The sequence below is a fragment of the Scyliorhinus torazame genome, chromosome 28, assembly GCF_047496885.1.
Source record: "Scyliorhinus torazame isolate Kashiwa2021f chromosome 28, sScyTor2.1, whole genome shotgun sequence".
Taxonomy (NCBI): Eukaryota; Metazoa; Chordata; class Chondrichthyes; order Carcharhiniformes; family Scyliorhinidae; genus Scyliorhinus; species Scyliorhinus torazame.
In genome coordinates this window covers 18,537,268-18,555,281 of record NC_092734.1, presented here as the reverse complement: position 1 = coordinate 18,555,281, position 18,014 = coordinate 18,537,268, and the positions used below count along the sequence as shown (strand labels likewise).

Here is an 18,014-nt window from a genome sequence, read left to right as displayed (position 1 = left end):
TGACTAAATTATACTCCCATTTAACGCTGAATGTGATTTAGTTTTTGGAAGCTGTAGGTGACCTTTTTGGGATAATCATTTTTAATGTTGCCGGACCGCTTGGAAAGCTTGCGATCTCTCACCATTTTCCCTCATCACATCTCCATTCACTATTTCTGTCAATAAACACTTAATTTGCAAAATTGCAAAACTTAGAAGAAAATTGATTGAAAATATCAAATTCGGCATCAACGTATAAGAGTTTACTTGTGCTTACACTGACCCCGTTAGCTACAGCTTTACATGCAGGCATTTGTGGCCATGTTGTCCTTGAATGAAATCCAGTAGCCACTAGATTTTGGACAGTGTTTAGAAATGATTTAGAATCGTCATTTTGAATGCAAAGATTGCATCTCCAGAGTTCCTAAAGCTTGCATCGTGTTTGATGATTTAAAAGTCTTGGGAAAAGCTAGTGGTTAACAATGGAGTTGAATCTCTCCCCAGTTCAAGCAGACTACGCTCCTTATTTCTATGACAATGAACCAAACAACAACAATGGAAACATGGCCATGCTGAGCATCCCTGAGGACACGCCTGTAGGTATGTGTTCGAGACTCAAAGGTAAATTTTGTAAAACTTTACTGAATGTCAGCAACTCACCTTGTTGTCCATTTTCAAATGACTTAAAACCCTCCATAGGTCTGTGTCCTGAGTGACGGACAGGGCCAAAAGAGACCTGAAACCCCTGCTGCCTTCCCTAACGGTCCATAATCAGTGAGTTTGTTGTTTGAAAAGGAAATTGTGAGTGTCTTTTTACCCCAATTGGACGGTCAGTTTGGATAACCAGTAGTATGCCTTTCATGAGTTTAAATAAAGAGGATTATTTGCTCACAAGTTCACCTCAAAAAATCTACTCATTCACTCACTTACCACTTGAACACAAATGCACTTGAGGAAAAACACAGTTAAATGAGCATAGGCCACTTCACCAGGTTACAAACAAAGGAATAGTTTGTGAGTCAGATGCTTGGCTCATCTTGGTGGAGGGCTGGCGAAAAAGAGTTTCTTTCCGACTCTTGAAGTGTAGCTATGTGAATTAAATAGCCAAAGTCAAATATCAAAGGATTCCCTTGAATAGGGGGATTTACAGCGGGTCACGAAGTTAATTGTTTTTAGTCTTATTGCCAGAAGGTCAATTTTGTGTGTTGGTGCATTTGAAAAGGAACAAGTGGGGAGACCTTACAATGATGCAATGTCCAGTTTTTAGGCAGGAAATGCCTCAAATGCGACACATTAGGAATGGATTTTGACAATTTACTCCTACTTATGATAAACTGGTTTCCACAGTTCTCATTATTAAGTATTAAGCTTGGAGACAATGGGTTTGTGATCAGGAATCTAGTGTGTTCTAACCCTTTCCCCTTTTACAGATCCCAGTTCGGTGTTGTTCAGAAGGTTGGAATTTACATGAACTTTGGGAATTTGCAGGATATTTGAGTATTTTAATTCCAACAGAAACTTGGGCGAAATTCTCCCCCAACGGCGGGATGTCCGCCGACTGGCACCAAAGACGGCGCCAATCAGACGGGCATCGCGCCAGCCCAAAGGTGCGGAATGCTCCGCATCTTTGGCGGCCTAGCCCCAACATTGAGGGGCTAGGCCGACGCCGGAGGGATTTCCGCCCCGCCAGCTGGCGGAAATGGCGTTTGTTGCCCCGCCAGCTGGCGCGGAAATGCGGCGCATGCGCGGGAGCGTCAGCGGCCGCTGTCAGTTTCCCGGCGCATGCGCGGGAGCGTCAGCGGCCGCTGTCAGTTTCCCGCGCATGCGCAGTGGGGAGAGTCTCTTCTGCCTCCGCCATGGTGGAGGCGGAGGGAAAGAGTGCCCCCACGGCACAGGCCCGCCCGCGGATCGGTGGGTCCCGATCACGGGCCAGGCCACCGTGGGGGCACCCCCCAGGGTCAGATCGCCCCGCGCCCCCCCCCAGGACCCCGGAGCCCACCCACGCCCGCGGATCGGTGGGTCCCGATCACGGGCCAGGCCACCGTGGGGGCACCCCCCGGGGTCAGATCGCCCCGCGCCCCCCCCCAGGACCCCGGAGCCCACCCACGCCGCCTGGTCCCGCCGGTAAATACCAGGTTTGATTTACGCCGGCGGGACAGGCAATTTCTGGGCGGGACTTCGGCCCATCCGGGCCGGAGAATTGAACGGGGGGTCCCGCCAACCGGCGCGGCCCGATTCCCGCCCCCGCCCAATCTCCGGTACCGGAGACTTCGGCGGGGGCGGGGGCGGGATTCACGGCGGCCAACGGCCATTCTCCGACCCGATGGGGGGTCGGAGAATGACGCGCCTTGTCTTTTGGTGAGCTTTGGGGCTGGAGGAGTTCAACTCTGGAGTGCTGGAAGGGATCAAACTTTACAGGCGGCTGAGGAGATGTCCCTTTTGATCCAGGGTTTGTACTTAGCAAATTTTTCTGACTGCATCGTTGTATCGACTGTCAGGTCATTAACCCCAAAGCTACCACTTCCACAACCCGTGAATTCAATAATTCAGATTCTGGCACATTAGTATCCCATATTTCTAAAGTGATAGTGAGTGGTAAAATGTGAGAAAAATATCAGCCATGGTTGAATAGTGTAGCAGTTTCGATGGGCCGAGTGGCCTAATTCTGCTCCTATGTCTTATGGTGAGACATCTGGATTCTCCTCCTGCACTTTGGCTTTTGTGGATTCTGAAGTTGAATTGCTGGGTTTGATTAGATTTAAAATTAGATCCCAATCAGTTAATTCACTAGTGGGAAATTCCACACTGACCTCACTTGCATATCCATTGTGGTTCTCAAGAGTGCTGTTTATCTCAGGGTATATTGACATTCCTCTCCAGGATCACATCTGTACACGTTAAACGGCACAGATCCAGAGGGAAATGCAGTCACTTATGACTTGACCTTTGAACCCGGAGCAAAACACTATTTTGCAGTGGAACCACAAACAGGGACCGTCACTTTGGTAGAGGAGTTGGACAGAGAGGTAAGGCTCTTTGCTGTTTTGTTTTACTATCAATTTTTCTCCAATTCAACGCTGGTAGGTACTGGTTTTTATCATCGAATCGCGGAATCATTGATCGGTGTACGATAGAGACCATCAAATGATGGAAGGGATGCAGGGAAACAAATTTGAAAAGAAATCAGAGTGATGCAAGAATTATAGAGTAATTATAATGGGGGACTTTAATGATCCAAATACAGATGGGATAACAATAGCGCAAAGGGACAAGAGGGATGAGAGTTTTTGGAAAGTAATTGAGATAATTTTCTGCAACAGTATATTTCCATTCCAAAGATAGGGAAGGCACCGTTGGACCTCATTCTGGGGAATGAGAGGATCAAGTGGATCAAATATCAGTGGGACACCACAGTGGAGTCTGTGGCCATTGTATCATAGCGTTTAGGCCGGGCATGGAAAAGGACAAGGAACAAGCCAGAGCAGGGAAAATTAATTGGGGGAAAGCCAACTTGGCTGGGATGAGAATGCATCTGAGTCGAGTGAGTGGGAATCAAATGTTGGCCTAAAAGGCTGAACAATGAGCCACCATCAAAAAGGTAGTATTGCCGGCAAGGTTTCTCAAATAGGAGAAGGAGGTGAAGATGAAAAGAAAGAAGTGCCCACAGATGTCAGGTATAATGTCAAATACAATGGAGAATCGGGTTGAATAGAGAAGGACCAGAGGGGAAGTGAAAAAAATGAATAAGAAAATCAAGGTGAGAGCATGAAAAGAGACTGGCAGCTAACATGATAGAGAATTCCAAGGTCTTCTACAAGCATATCAATAATAAAAGGGTGGTAAAAGTAAGAGAACGGTCGATTGGGGATAAAAAGGGTGTCTTGTAATTAGAGGCAGGAGAAATAGTGGAGATATTAGGTGAGTACTTTGCACCTGTCATTACTAAAGAAGAAGATGTTACCCAAGCTGAGGGAAGAGATAACTGGGAAGCTAGAAGAATGTCCAATTGAGAAGGATGAGGTGTTACAAAGGCTATCTTTACTTCAAATGATAAGGCACCAGGTCCGGATGAGATGTATTCAAGTGTGTTGAGGGAAATGCGAAAGTGAATTGAAGAGACACTGGTGATAATCTTCCAGTCTTCCTTTGACATAGGGTAATGCCAGAGCTCTGGGAAATTGTCAATGTTTCACCCTTGTTCAAAAAGGGGTGCAAGGATAAAGCCGGCAACTACAGACCAATCAGTTTGACTTTGGTGGTAGGGAAACGCTTGAAAACAACAGTTCAGGATAAAATCAATCGTCACTTAGATAAGTACAGGATAATTAAAGAAAGCCACTTAGATATGAGGGGTTTAAATACAGGTCCCAGCTGTTCTCTTTCCAGGAATGGAGACATGGGGCGGGATTCTCTCAGCCCGGGGCTGGGCCGAAGAATCGCCGTGACCAGCGCGAATCGCGCCCCGCTGCCCCGATGGCGGGACGCGATTCTCCGCGAGCGGAGAATTGACGCCATTGGCGCCGGCACGGCACTGGCTGGGTCCCCCCCCCCGGCGCTTCTCCACCCTGGATGGGCCGAGCGGCCGTACCCAAAAACCCGAGTCTCGCCGACGCTGTTCTAACCTGGTCTTACCCGGCGGGACCTCAGCGTGGAAGGGTCCGGGGGGTGGCCTGTGGGGGGGGAGGGGGGGTCCGACCCCGGGGTGGGGCCTCCGCTGTGGCCTGGCCCGTAATCGGGGCCCACCAATCGACGGGCCGGCCTTTCGGGCTGGGGGCCTCCTTTCTTCCATGCCGGCCCCTACACCATGTTGCATCGGGGCCTGCACGGAGAAGGGAGCCACTACGCATACGTGGATCACGCAGCGCCTAGTTGACGCCGGCATCGGCAGCTGGAGCGGCGTGGCCAGAATTGCTGATCCTTAGGCCATGTTGACGCCGTCGAGAAACACGACGGCCTTTACCACGGCGTCAACACTTAGCCTCAGGATCAGAGAATCCCATCCAAGGTGCTTCCAGGTGAGTGTTATAACTGTAATTGTTTTCACTGCCCCAGTTTTGACTACTCTCTCGCTTCCAGACAGGGATCACTTTTCTGGGAGGGGGTCTATGTGGGGAGGGGGTCTATGTGGGGAGGGGGTCCCTGTTGGGGGTCCCTTTAGTTAGGGGTCTCTGTGGTCCCTTTAATTAGGGGGCTGCTGTGGGGGATCCATTTAGTTTTAGGGTCTCGGGGGGGGGGGGGATCTCCCATTTTAAGGATTTTCTGTTGTGGGTTCCTATAGTTAGGGGTTTCCTAGGGGTTCTCCCATTTTAAGGAGACTCTGAGGGCCGGGTGGTGAGTGGTCTGGTAGAGGATGGGAGGGCAGTTAGTGCATTGTGGGGGTGAGAGTGGCCGTGGAGTGGACCTTGGGGGCAGCTTCCTTAAAGAGTTACCCCCTTGGCCCACCACAAGGTCCATCACATCAGGTTCATGTTTGGTCAGACCTTAGTGATCCGCACCGACCCCGCACCTCATCTGGAGACGGTGTCTCGTTCTGGGCACCATACTTGAGGAAGGATGTGAAGGCATTGGAGAGAGTACAAGGAGATTCACAAGAGTTATTCCAGGGATAAAGAACGGTAGCTATGAGAGTAGATTGGAGAAGTTGGGACTGTTCACCTTGAAGGAAAGAAGGAGATTTGATGGCGGTATTCAAGATCCTGAGGGATTGTGGACAGGGTAGATAGTGAGAATTTGTTTCCACTCAAGAGAACATCAAGAATTGGAGCCCAAGTAATTGATAAAACAGTAGAAGTGATGTGAGAAAAACATTTTCCACCCAGAGGGAGGTTGGAGTCTCCAACACACTTCCTGAGAGAGTGGTGGAGGCAGGTTTGATCGAGGTACTCAAAAGGGAATTGAATTTTTATTTGAAAAGAAAGACGAAGCAAGGTTATGGGGATAAGGCAGGGAAGTAGATCTCGGTAGTGTGGTGATATGCATCACTGTAAATACACAAGGGGTTAATGCAAATACACTAGAACTAAATAAACACTAGAGGGAGCACCAGAGACATCATGGCACACAGACATTCAACCAATAGGTCAGTAAGATGGGACACGACCAATGGGCAGTCAAGACACACCCAGAGGTGACACTACCACAAGGGGGCTACCCATATAAAAGGACAGGGCACACATGCTCTTTTTCTTTCCACAGACGACACTCAGAGGGACAGGGGCAGATCAGGAAGCATCACACCCACCGCATGGATTAGAGCAGACTGGTTAGTTAGATTGAGTTACTATAACAAGATTAGCAGGAGAGTCGAACTCAAGTAGGAGAATTGTTAACTGTTCAATAAATGTGTTAAACCTATCTCCAAGTCTGAACCTTCCTTTGTCAGAGTATACATCAAGGAAGCAGCTTATGCTACATGAAGAAGCAGAACACAACAGGTAGAATGCTCTTTCAGGGAACCAGTGCAGACACAATGGGTCTCCTTTTGCACTGTAGACATTCTGTGAGTCTGTGCTATCACACACAGATGAGTTCTTCACAGACAACCCAGGCAGAAAGGACCTAGGTTACCTCCTTCCTTCCTCATGTTCCTGCTCTGTTGCAGAGGGATCTGGGCGAATTCGTTCTTGAGTCACAGAAAACTAACACGCAGGTACAGCAGATAATAAAGAAAGTGAATGTTATGTTGCATTTATAGCTAAAGGAATAGAATATAAAGGTAAGGAAGTGTTGTTGCAACTGTACATGGCATTGGTAAGACAGCACCTGGAGTATTGTGCACAGTTTTGGTCCCCTTATTTGAGGAAAGATGTAGTGGCATTGGAGGCAGTTCAGAGGAGGTTCACTAGGTTGATTCCAGAGATGTGGGGTTTGTCGTATGAAGAGAGATTGAACAGTTTAGGCCTATACTCTCTAGAGTTTAATAGAATGAGGGAGATCAAATTGAGCTATACACAATGTAAAAGATGTGGATAAAGTAGAGATGGAGTAGATACTTCCTCTTGTGGGGCATTCTAGAACAAGAGGTCAAAGTCTTAGGATAAGAGGTGGAAAATGGAAAATGGAGTTGAGGAGAAATTGCGGGCTGGATTCTCCGATTCTCAGGTTATGCCTGACGCTGGTATGGGAATGGTGTCCTTTTACGACCGGAAATACGGTGCAAAATGGCCACCGATACTCCGTTTGGCTGGGCGCGAGCAGGAAGGCAGCGTAGAGTACCTGGCCCGGAGAGTTGCCGGGTCCGTGGCCGCGCATGCACATGGCGGCGGCCTGCAGCAGCCGCACCGTGAAGCCCTGGACCACCCCCCCAACAGTGCCCCCAGTCCTCCCTGCCCGCGGATCAGCCCTCCCCGGACTATGGCGGCTGCGGACTCTTCTGTAAGAGGAGGTGCTCCTGAAGCAGCCAGTTCACCTGATCGTAACAGAATACACAATCCCGAAGGGTGTCTCCAGATGACGGACATGGGCCAGAATTCCCCGGCCGTTCACGCCAGCGGGACTTTCTGGTCGCGCCGGCTGGGCACCCCCCCCCCCCCCCCACCCCCACCCCCCCCACCCCTGCGGGTCTCCTGCTGCCAGCGAACGGCGCACCACCTCCCGCCACTGAGAAACACACGGCTGGGAGATTGGAGAATTCCACCCATGGTCTTCATATCAAGGGCGTGATATCCAAATGTACGGTCTTGGTAATTGAGGTTCCATCCTGAGGGGGACACATTTGGAAGATGGACCATTGGTTTAATTCAATAAGTTCGAAGTACGTTGTTTTTGTTTTCCAGAAAGAAGCTGAGGTTGAAGTACTGGTCGGCATTTCTGACAGTGTGAATAAAGTAAGACTTCTTCAACATTAGAAATTAGTCCTTAAACTATCGTCGGAGACATTGCCTGTACAGCAGTCAAATAATTTTAAGTGAGGATCCCCGTAGCAAATATCGTGCTTGTTCATGGAAACAATTGTCAGCAGGCAGCCCTCAGTTAAATAAAATTGTTGACAGCCAAATATTTATTTACCCAGATCCCAGTGCTTTTTATTTCCTCATTTAATGTTCTGCTCATCCTGAATGTGATTGCGTCAATCCCCACGTACACAACTCATTGTCACATGGAGCCCTATCTATGGAGCTACAGAACGGGAGCAAATCATTTCCATTTTCTACTGTATTTCTCTCTGTTTTACTGTGAGAGTGAGCCAGAAGAGAGCGGGGGAGGTGCAAGAGGAAGGGGATGTAGGAGTGGACATTGTGTAAGCGGAGGTGCTCCTGAACCAGCCAGGGTGGGAGTGAGGCAAACCTATAATTAGCAGGTGTTCCAGCCAGAAAAGCAGTTGACAATTTCTGTCACTCATTCGCGTGGTTTGAAATGGCAGCAGTCGATGTTAGTGGTCTCAGTAATCTCATCAGAGGCTTTTCCACTGTTAGCTTTCTGGATTCTAATCTTATGAGTTTACACAGATGGATGGCATGTACGTAAGCACAGGAAGAGGATAATACTCTTACAAGCAAACAAAAAACAAATAGCAACCGTTTTGAATCTCAGAGTCTGCAAAATCCTTTGCAAAGCAAAAGTAAAAGTATTTCAACAGCACAGTGGCTATACATTTCTTTCCTTAATGATGTGGCTTTGCGCAGAGGTTTCAATGATTAAGAACAAAGAACAAAGAAAGGTACAGCACAGGAACAAGCCCTTCGGCCCTCCAAGCCTGCGCCGACCATGCTGCCCGTCTAAACTAAAATCATCTACACTTCCGGTGTCCGTATCCCTCTATTCCCATCCTATTCATGTATTTGTCAACATGCCCGTTAAACGTCACTATCGTCCCTGCTTCCACCACCTCCTCCGGCAGCGAGTTCCAGACACCCACTACCCTCTGTGTAAAAAAACTTGCCTCATACATCTCCTCTAAACCTTGCCCCTCACACCTTAAACCTATGCCCCCTAGTAATTGACCCCTATACCCTGGGAAAAAGTCTCTGACTACCCACTCTGTCTATGTCCCTCATAATTTTGTAGACCTCTATCAGGTCGCCCCTCAACCTCCTTCGTTCCAGTGAGAACAAACCAAGTTTATTCAACCTCTCCTCATAGCTAATGCCCTCCATACCAGGCAACATCCTGGTAAATGTCTTCTGCACCCTCTCTAAAGCCTCCACATCCTTCTGGTAGTGTGGCGACCAGAATTGAACACGATACTCCAAGTGTGGCTTAACTAAGGTTCTATACAGCTGTAACATGACTTGCCAATTCTTATGCTCAATGCCCCAGCCAATGAAGGCAAGCATGCCGTATGCCTTCTTGACTATCTTCTCCACTTGTGCTGCCCCTTTCAGTGACCTGTGGACCTGTACACCAAGATCTCTCTGACTGTCAATACTCTTAAGGGTTCTACCATTCACTATTTCCCTACCTGTATTAGACCTTCTAAAATACATTACCTCACATTTGTCCAGATTAAACTCCATCTGCCATCTCGCTGCCCAAGTCGCCAAACAATCTAACATTTAGATTATAACATTTATAATTATATAATTTAAAATTGATTCGGAGCAATGTTGTGGCTCATTGAGGGGCGGCAGGGTGACACAGTGATTAGCACTGCTGCCTCACAGCGTCAGGGACCCAGGTTCAATTCTGACCTTGGGTGACTTTCTGTGTGGAGTTTGCACATTCTCCCTGTGTCTGCGTGGGTTTCCTCCCACAGTCCAAAGATTTACAGGTTTGGTGGATTGGCCATGATAAATTGCCCTTAGTGTCTAGGGATGTGCAGTTCAGGTGGGTTACGGGGATAGGGCAGGGGCGTGGGCATGGGTAGGGTCAGTGCAGACTCAATGGACTGAATAGCCTCCTGCACTGTAGGGATTCTATGATTACAATTTCTTTGAGAGACCATGGGTGAAATTCTCCGTGGAGGAGACTAAGGCCTGGATTCTTCCACTCTGCCACCTGCAAGATCACCCATGGGCGAGACGCAGACAATGGAAAAGTCCATTGACCTCGGGTGGGATTCTCCGGTCAGCGAGCAGGCGTGGCTGGAGAATCCCATCCTAAGCGTTGACACTGCTAGGACTGAATTGCGCGCAGTTCGCATTCCCATTGGGGGCACTAATTGGGGAGCGTTTCAGGACATGCAGTTAATGAGCTGATTTGAGAAATACCTCGGCAGTATGATTCTCTTTCATTTAGAAATTCCTGCTTTGTACTAAGAACCCTTGCCTGTACGTAATGTACACAGTGTTATTTCACAGAACGGAGCTATTCAGGCACATCCTGGGTGGACATTCTATTTTAGTGTCATCGCCGGGGCACTTTCTGTCAAAATTATTCTCAACGCAAAACACTTTCGCCAATTATTGTTTTCAGCCTCTGCGAAGCACAGATTTCATGCACTGTTTTTCCCCCCCCGTGATTCTTTCCAAATGGGCCACAGGCGTACATCTTCTTTCAGCCAAGAATGGTGGTTAGCGAGCTTTTTGTGTTTGCAGGTTGTCGAAAAGGTGCGAATACTTGTAACAGATGCCAATGATGAGAGCCCAGAATTCATGAATACGCCCTACACCATCAATGTGCCTGAGGTAAACTGCTTTTAAGAACTGTAACTTCCTCAATCAATTAATTAATTGGTGACTGATAAATATTCAACGCCAAGCTTCTGTTGACCAATGTTTTTTTTCTTGGATCGGGGTTCTGCCAGAACACCCCTTCGGGCGGCAGCATATTCAAGGTGCACGCGGTGGACAAAGACAATGGAGCTGGAGGCAGTGTCACCTACTTTCTGCAGGTACGCTTCCTCGATCACACAATTTTGGGCTGTTATAATGAAAATATCCTCACACTGTACCAAAAAACATCAAGATGGGAATTTTACACAGAAACACCACGATTTAGCAGAGTGGAGCAAAAGAGACTACATTTATGTTTTTTGTAGTTGTGACATTGTGACTTGACATCACAATTGATAGCTGTAAAAATTCAGAAGGGCAGAGCACCCATTCAGATTGTGGAAATATTGAGAGATTCTTCAGCAAAAGCAGTTGACACAGGCCAGGATGACTGCGTGGTATGGCAGCCAGATACTGAAATATGTACACCAAGTGAAGGGTCCAACAAAGTTATCTGGAGCTACGTGATGGTTTTAACCCTGCATTGTAACCACATTCTACGTAATAATTGGAGAGCCTATTAGTAACTCCTTCAGATTCTTCACAGTCAAGCCTGGGTAGTCGGTGTCCCTGATTCAAGAGGGGTTTGCATGGTAGCATTGTGGCTAGCACAATTGCTTCACAGCTCCAGGGTCCCAGGTTCGATTCCGGCTTGGGTCACTGTCTGTGCGGCGTCTGCACATCCTCCCCGTGTGTGCGTGGGTTTCCTCCGGGTGCTCCGGTTTCCTCCCACAGTCCAAAGATGTGCAGGTTAGGTGGATTGGCCATGATAAATTGCTCTTAGTGTCCAAAATTGCCCTTAGTGTTGGGTGGGGTTACTGGTTTATGGGGATAGGGTGGAGGTGTTGACCTTGGGTAGGGTGCTCTTTCCAAGAGCCGGTGCAGACTCGATGGGCCGAATGGCCTCCTACCCTAGGTAGGGTTAATTCCTCCTCCTCGTGTGCCAGGCTCAGCCTGATACAATTTAAGGTGGTCCACAGAGCGCACTTGACGGGGGCGAGGTTGAGTAGGTTCTTTGGGGTAGAGGACAGATGTGGAAGGTGCTCAGGGAGCCCGGCGAACCATGTCCATATGTTTTGGTCATGCCCGGCACTGGAGGGGTTCTGGAGAGGAGTGGCGGGAGCAATATCTCAGGTGGTGAAAGTCCGGGTCAAGCCAAGCTGGGGGCTAGCAATATTTGGAGTAGTGGATGAACCGGGAGTGCAGGAGGCGAAAGAGGCCGGCATTCTGCGTCCCTAGTAGCCCGGCGAAGGATCTTGCTAATGTGGAAGGAGGCGAAGCCCCCCAGCCTGGAGGCCTGGATAAATGATATGGCTGGGTTCATAAAGTTGGAGAGGATTAAGTTCGCCTTGAGAGTGTCTGCGCAGGGGTTCTACAGGCGGTGGCAACCATTCCTAGACTATCTCGCGGAGCGTTAGAGGAAGGTCGGTCAGCAGCAGCAGCAACCTTGGGGGGGGGGGGGGGGGGGGGGGTGGAGGGGTCATCCTGGGAGGGGGGGAGGGAAAGGGGGGACTGCCTGGGAGGGTGGATGAGCAAGAGATAACATGAAGGGTTGGGGAAACTGGCACGTACGGATGAGGGCCAGTGTACAAAGCTGTGTAAATATATCATTTTGCCATGTATATATCTTGCTCTGCGCGATTTCTCGTTTTTTTTTGTTACGATGGGGGAGGTTATTGTTTGTAAGGGAGAAAAATTGTGTTAGAAAACTTTAATAAATATATTTTTTTTTAAAAAGAAGAATATTGTTCATCCTTGATTTGATGCATCTTCTAATTCATCTCTTCCAGAATATGCGTAAAAGCAAATTTTCAATGGAGCGATACAGTGGAGTCCTTCGAATAAAGTCAAGTGTAACTCTGGATTTTGAGAAATCCAGGACTCATATTGTTACTGTTATAGCCAAGGTAAATTGTCAGTTTTACAGCACATTTTGTGTGTGCATGTGCGTGTGTGCGCACATGTGAGTGCGTGTGTGCATGTATGCATGTGTGTGCGTGAGCATGTTTGAGTGCATGTGTACATTGCGTGATTGTGTGCGTGTGTATGTATGCGTGCATCTGTGTGTGCATGTGAGTGTGTAAGTGCGTGTGTGTGAGTGCCTGCTCACGTGCGTATGTGAGTGCGTGTGTGTGCATGTGTTTGCATGTGTGTGCAAGTGTGTGTGAGTGCGCATGTGCGTGCACGCATATGTGTGTGTGTGTCTGTAGGGTGAGCCGGGGGGTGAAGTGGGGGGTGAGGTGGGGGGGGGGGGGCGAGGTGGGGGCTCCAGATGGGGGTGAGGTGGGGGGGTGAGGTGGGGAGCAAGGTGGGTGGTCAGGTGGGGTGTGAGGTGGGGTGTGAGGTGGGGTGTGAGGTGAGGTGTGAGGTGGGGTGTGTGGTGGGGTGTGTGGTGGGGGGGCGAGGAATGTGCGCCAGATGAGGGGGCATGGTGGGGGGTGAGGTGGTGGTGGTGAGGTGGGAGGGTGAGATGGGGGTGAGGGGGGGTGAGGTGGGGTGGCGAGGAAGGTGCGCCAAGTGTGGGGGCATGGTGGGGGGGGTGAGGTTGGGGTGAGGTGGGGGGTGAGGGGGGGGTGAGGTGGGGGGGCGAGTTGGGTGCAACATGTGAGGGGGCATGGTGGGGGGGTGAGGTTGGGGTGAGGTGGGAGGGTGAGGTGGGGGGTGAGGGGGGGGTGAGGTGGGGGGGCAAGTTGGGTGCAACATGTGAGGGGCGTGGTGGGGGGTTGAGGTGGGGGTGAGGTGGGGGCTGAGATGGGGTGTGAGGTGGGGTGTGAGGTGGGGGAGGTGGGGGGTGAGGTGGGGAGTGGGGGGGTGATGTGGGGGTGAGGTAGGGGAGCGAGGTGGGGGGTGAGGTGTGGAGTGAGGTGGGGGTGAGGTGGGGAGGTGGGGGGTGAGGTGGGGAGTGGGGGGGTGATGTGGGGGTGAGGTAGGGGAGCGAGGTGGGGGGTGAGGTGCGGAGTGAGGTGGGGGGTGAGATAGGGGCTGCGATGTGGGGGGCTCGGTGGGGGGTGAGCATGCTGTGTGAGTTTCTTGTTTCTTTAAGAAATACAAATTTGGTTTTACGTTGATCTTAGGATGGCGGTGGGAAGCTGAGAGGAAAGTATCGAATTTGCTCTTCCACAACCACCATTACCATCAATGTTGTGGATATTCAGGACACCCCTCCCATATTTTCTGGCACACCTTATTTTGTATCTGTGTATGAAAATACCGAGCCTGTAAGTAGTGGATTGTGATCCATCGCATATTCATTATTGTAAGTGGGTACTAGTACAGATGGTCAGGTCTCAGTTGAGAAGGCTGATTTAATAGTGTGAAAATGCAAAGCCTCGGTGAGATGGAGATTAGCTTTAGCTGATGATCAAGTGAGAAGAATTTACCAATCAATAATTACTTTCATGACTTGGCCAATTAGTGTTGGAAAGCTGAAACTCCCATCTCCAAAAAAAGTATTGAATCCAGGTCGATTAAAAATGTGAAAAATGGGGAGTGATGGATTTTTTTGTGAGGCAAGGATATTAAGAGTTATGGAACCAAAGTGCTTAGATAAGAGATAAAATACAGCACTGTCGTGACCTAATTGAATAGCGGGACAAGCGTTTGGAGCTGTCATGCCTCCTCCTGTTCTTATGTAATCACTAAGCAGCAGACAGAAGGCATTTTCCACATTCTCACAGGTTCATGAAGAACAGAGAGTGAAGTGAAATGAAACTTGGAATGAATAATCAAGACTACACAATAATAAATAAACAGAGTTAATTCAAGTACTTGTTATAAATTAACACTTGGACTAACACATGTATCAAGCTTTTACTGACATCTGCCATAGCCTTTAATCTTTTGCTTAAAACACCCTGGAACCCAAGAATTCTTTGGCATTACAATGCAACGGTCCTTATTTTAAGATACCCTTATTTCCCCTTTCTTTATTTTTTTGCTATCATCATTTTGATCCATGGGTGCTAAGTGGACATGTGTCTTTAAGTCAAGCAGCAGCGAGAATGAGGATTTCAAAAATTGCAACATAGGATATGGTGCTAGTTTCCGAGCAGCAGAACTCAGACTTTGTGGCACCTGAGAGAGGGAAACTCGGTTCAATTGGTTGGCTGGTGGTCAATGAATTGGCCAAGAGACTGTATTCTGCCCAGTAACAGGTGGTAATTGGAGCCTGCCTGAGTGGGATGATTTCCAGAGGCCTAAGGAAAGAACAGTTGGAGACCTGGACGCTGAGAGACAAGAACCTGCTCTCTCTTTCTCTCGCTCGTGATTCATCCAGAAAGCTAGATGGCTCGTGTATTTCTGAAACTGCAGAGACCTGAATGAATCTACAGTGAAAACCATTACAGACGGAAAATCAGAGACCACGATTTGAAAGCCTGGTTTGAAGAAAAGTGTGCTTAAAGACGATCATCTGAAACAAAACACTTTGGGCGGGTTTCCCATTGTGGGAAGCCCCACGCTGTCGGGAAATCTCCGGGCTGCCGGCGCAATGGAGAGTCCCGACAGCGGAGAACCCAGCCCATTATCTTTTACTTGATTTTTTACCCCTCTACACCCCTCTGTGTTTGTTTGTCTTGTGTGTGTGTGTGTCTGTATAGAGGGTGGGGGGCAAGTGGGGGTTTAAAAATGAGATAATAGTTAACCTGTTGTATTTGATGCATATTTCATTATGGTTCTTGTCATGAATAAAAATTATAATTTAGTAAGCAGCCAAGGGCAAAGACTTCAGACATTTTGAAAATAATTATTTGTTAAATCAATAGTGTTGGGAGTCGGGGTCAAGGGGGGCTGGAATTGACCCTTGCCCAGGTTATCGTAACAACAGCTGTAATGCTGCTGAAGTGTGGCTTTACTGCTGTTGATTTAATACAGTTGTATGTATGTATCCCAGGAAAAGTGGTCCCGAAACATTATTCCTGCTGTCCCTTATTGCTTTTTCCTCTACTTTGTCTTTCGCTTTCAGGTGTAGCCCCTGCACAGTGGACAGGCTTCGGTTTAACATTTCATCTCACTGCTGTGCTGAGGCATCAGCTTAGATTCTGCTTCAGACCCTGAAGTCAGACTTCAACCCGCAACCTTCTGCTCCAGAGGTGGCACTGCTACTGTGGAGCTGCAGCAACACCTACACTGGTCCTTTGGTTATGTGGCAGGCCAAGTGTCCTCCTCTTTTATACAGCATAATTCAAAGAAGTGCAAACAATAGATAAGATAACTTCGCAACAACTCTGTTGAGGAATTTGTTGCTGCTGCTGCACAAAAATTTAAAGGGAAAAGCTCGATGCTTAGGGCGATGTGATAGCCATGGCTCATGGACCGAATGGTAAGAGTTGCCTGTTAAGAGTTGCCAAGAGGAGTGTAGCATTTCCCGAGAAGGCTCCATGTGACTGATATTTAGCAAGATGCACAACATGCTATTGGCGGGGAGGAAATCCACAGAAATTAACCTTAATGAAACAGTCAAAACTTAGAGGAAAAAGGCAAGTCGATAACGCGGGTGAAATAAAAACATTGCGAAGTTTCATACCTACTATGTATTTTTACTTTCCTGTTAGGGTTCAGAAGTATTTAGCGTGATGGCCTCTGATGGAGATCTTGGGAATCCCAATCCAATCCATTACACTATTGCCCACGGTAAGTAAAGTTACCCAATGGAAGGGACAGGGTGGGAGTGAACTACTGACATCCCGGTTTCCTTTCTTACTGTCCATAATCAGTAGGTTTTTGAAAGGATGATGTGTGTGCTTCTTAAGCCTGAGAGTGTGTGGACAGTTTGAATAACCAGCAGCGAGTTTTCATAGGTTTGAATAAAGAGGATTGTTGATTCATGAACTCACCCTGAAATCTAACACGACAGCACTCAAAAACACACTCAAGGAAAATGCAGTTGAAGAGAATAGTGCACTTTTTTACAATGTAGGAACGGCAATATATAAGTCAGGATGGTGAGTGGTTTGGAGTGGAACCTCCAGGTATCTGCTGCCCTTGTCCCTCTAGATGATAGTGGTTGTGAGTTTGTAAGGTGGCGCCTAAGGAGCCTTGGTGAGTTCCTGCAGTGCATCTTATAGATGGTACACAGGCTGCCACTTTTCGTCGATGGTGGAGGGAATGAATGTTTGTGGAAAGAGGAGCAATCAAATGGGCTGCTTTTTCCTGGATGGTGTTGAGTTTCTTGAGTGCTGTTGGAGCTGCACTCATCCAGGCAACTGGAGAGTCTTCCAGTACAGTCCTGACTTGTGCCTTGTCGATTGTGGACAGGCTTTGGGTGGTCAGGAGGTGTGATACTCATCACAGGATTCCCAGCCTCTGACCTGTTCTTGTCACCATAGTTATATGGCGAGCCCAGTTCAGTTTCTGGTCAGCGGTAGCCCTAGGATGTTGATAGTGTGGGACCCAGCAATGATAATGCCATTGAGTGTCAAGGGCCAATGGTTAGATTCTCTCTTGTTGGAGATGGTGATTGTCTGACACTTAAGTCGGGCAAATATTACTTGCCACTTGTCAGCCTAAACCTGGATATTGTCCAGTTCTTGCTGCATTTGCACGTGGAATGCTTCAGAATTTGAGGAGTCACAAATGGTGCTGAACTTTGTGCAATCATCAGTGAACACCCAGACTTCTGACCTTATGATGGAAGAAAGGTCATTAACGAAGCAGCTGAAGACGGTTGAACTTAGGATACTACCCTGAGGAACTCCTGCATTGATGTCCCGGGTCTGGGATGATTGATCTCCAACAACCACAACCATATGTGCCAGGAATAATTTCAACCAGTGGAGCGTTTCCCCCCGATTCCCATCGGCACCAGTTTAGCTAGGGCTCCTTGACGCCATTCTCAGTCAAATGCAGCCTTGATGTCAAGGGCAGTCACTGTCACCTCAACTCTGGAGTTCAGCCCTTTTCTCCATGTTTGAACCAAGGCTGCAATGAGGTCAGGAGCTGAGTGACCCCGGTGGAACCCAAACTGAGCATCAGTGAGCAGGTTATTGCCCAGTAAGTGCCGCTTGATAGCACTGTTGCTAACCTCTTCCATTACATTACAACAGTGACTACACTTTAAAAGTACTTCATTGGCTGTAGAATGGTTTGGGGCATCTGGCAGTTGTGAAAGGTGGAGTATGGAATTGCCTATCTGGTCTGTGGCATGACCCCTGGTCCTGGGCCCTTAACTGGTAAAAGCAATGGTTAAGCCCTCAATCCCTGTGAACCTTCAAACCAGGAACTTGCACGCGGCCCACAGCTATTCAGCCAATCTCAGGGCTTGGGTACAATCTCCCGTCTTACTCTCATTCTCTCTTGCTCTCATTGTCTGGTTAGAGAACGAGACATGGAAGCATGGAATTGTGAATCTAGCGAGTCCCTGAACTGACGATGCAGGTGGAACAG

General features: G+C 48.4%; 1 protein-coding gene across 2 annotated transcripts in view; it reads left to right on the top strand.

The window, feature by feature from the left end:
• cdhr1a (cadherin-related family member 1a) overlaps window positions 1-18,014 on the top strand; it is a 60,337-nt gene that overhangs the window by 11,794 nt on the left and 30,529 nt on the right. For both annotated transcript variants that reach the window (XM_072491573.1, XM_072491572.1), the window contains exons 2-9: window positions 484-579; window positions 2,860-3,005; window positions 7,755-7,805; window positions 10,455-10,544; window positions 10,664-10,750; window positions 12,422-12,538; window positions 13,706-13,849; window positions 16,184-16,262. In XM_072491573.1, the coding sequence (XP_072347674.1) occupies window positions 543-579; window positions 2,860-3,005; window positions 7,755-7,805; window positions 10,455-10,544; window positions 10,664-10,750; window positions 12,422-12,538; window positions 13,706-13,849; window positions 16,184-16,262 (751 nt within the window). In that variant the 5' untranslated portion in view covers window positions 484-542. The remainder of the gene's footprint in view (window positions 1-483; window positions 580-2,859; window positions 3,006-7,754; window positions 7,806-10,454; window positions 10,545-10,663; window positions 10,751-12,421; window positions 12,539-13,705; window positions 13,850-16,183; window positions 16,263-18,014) is intronic.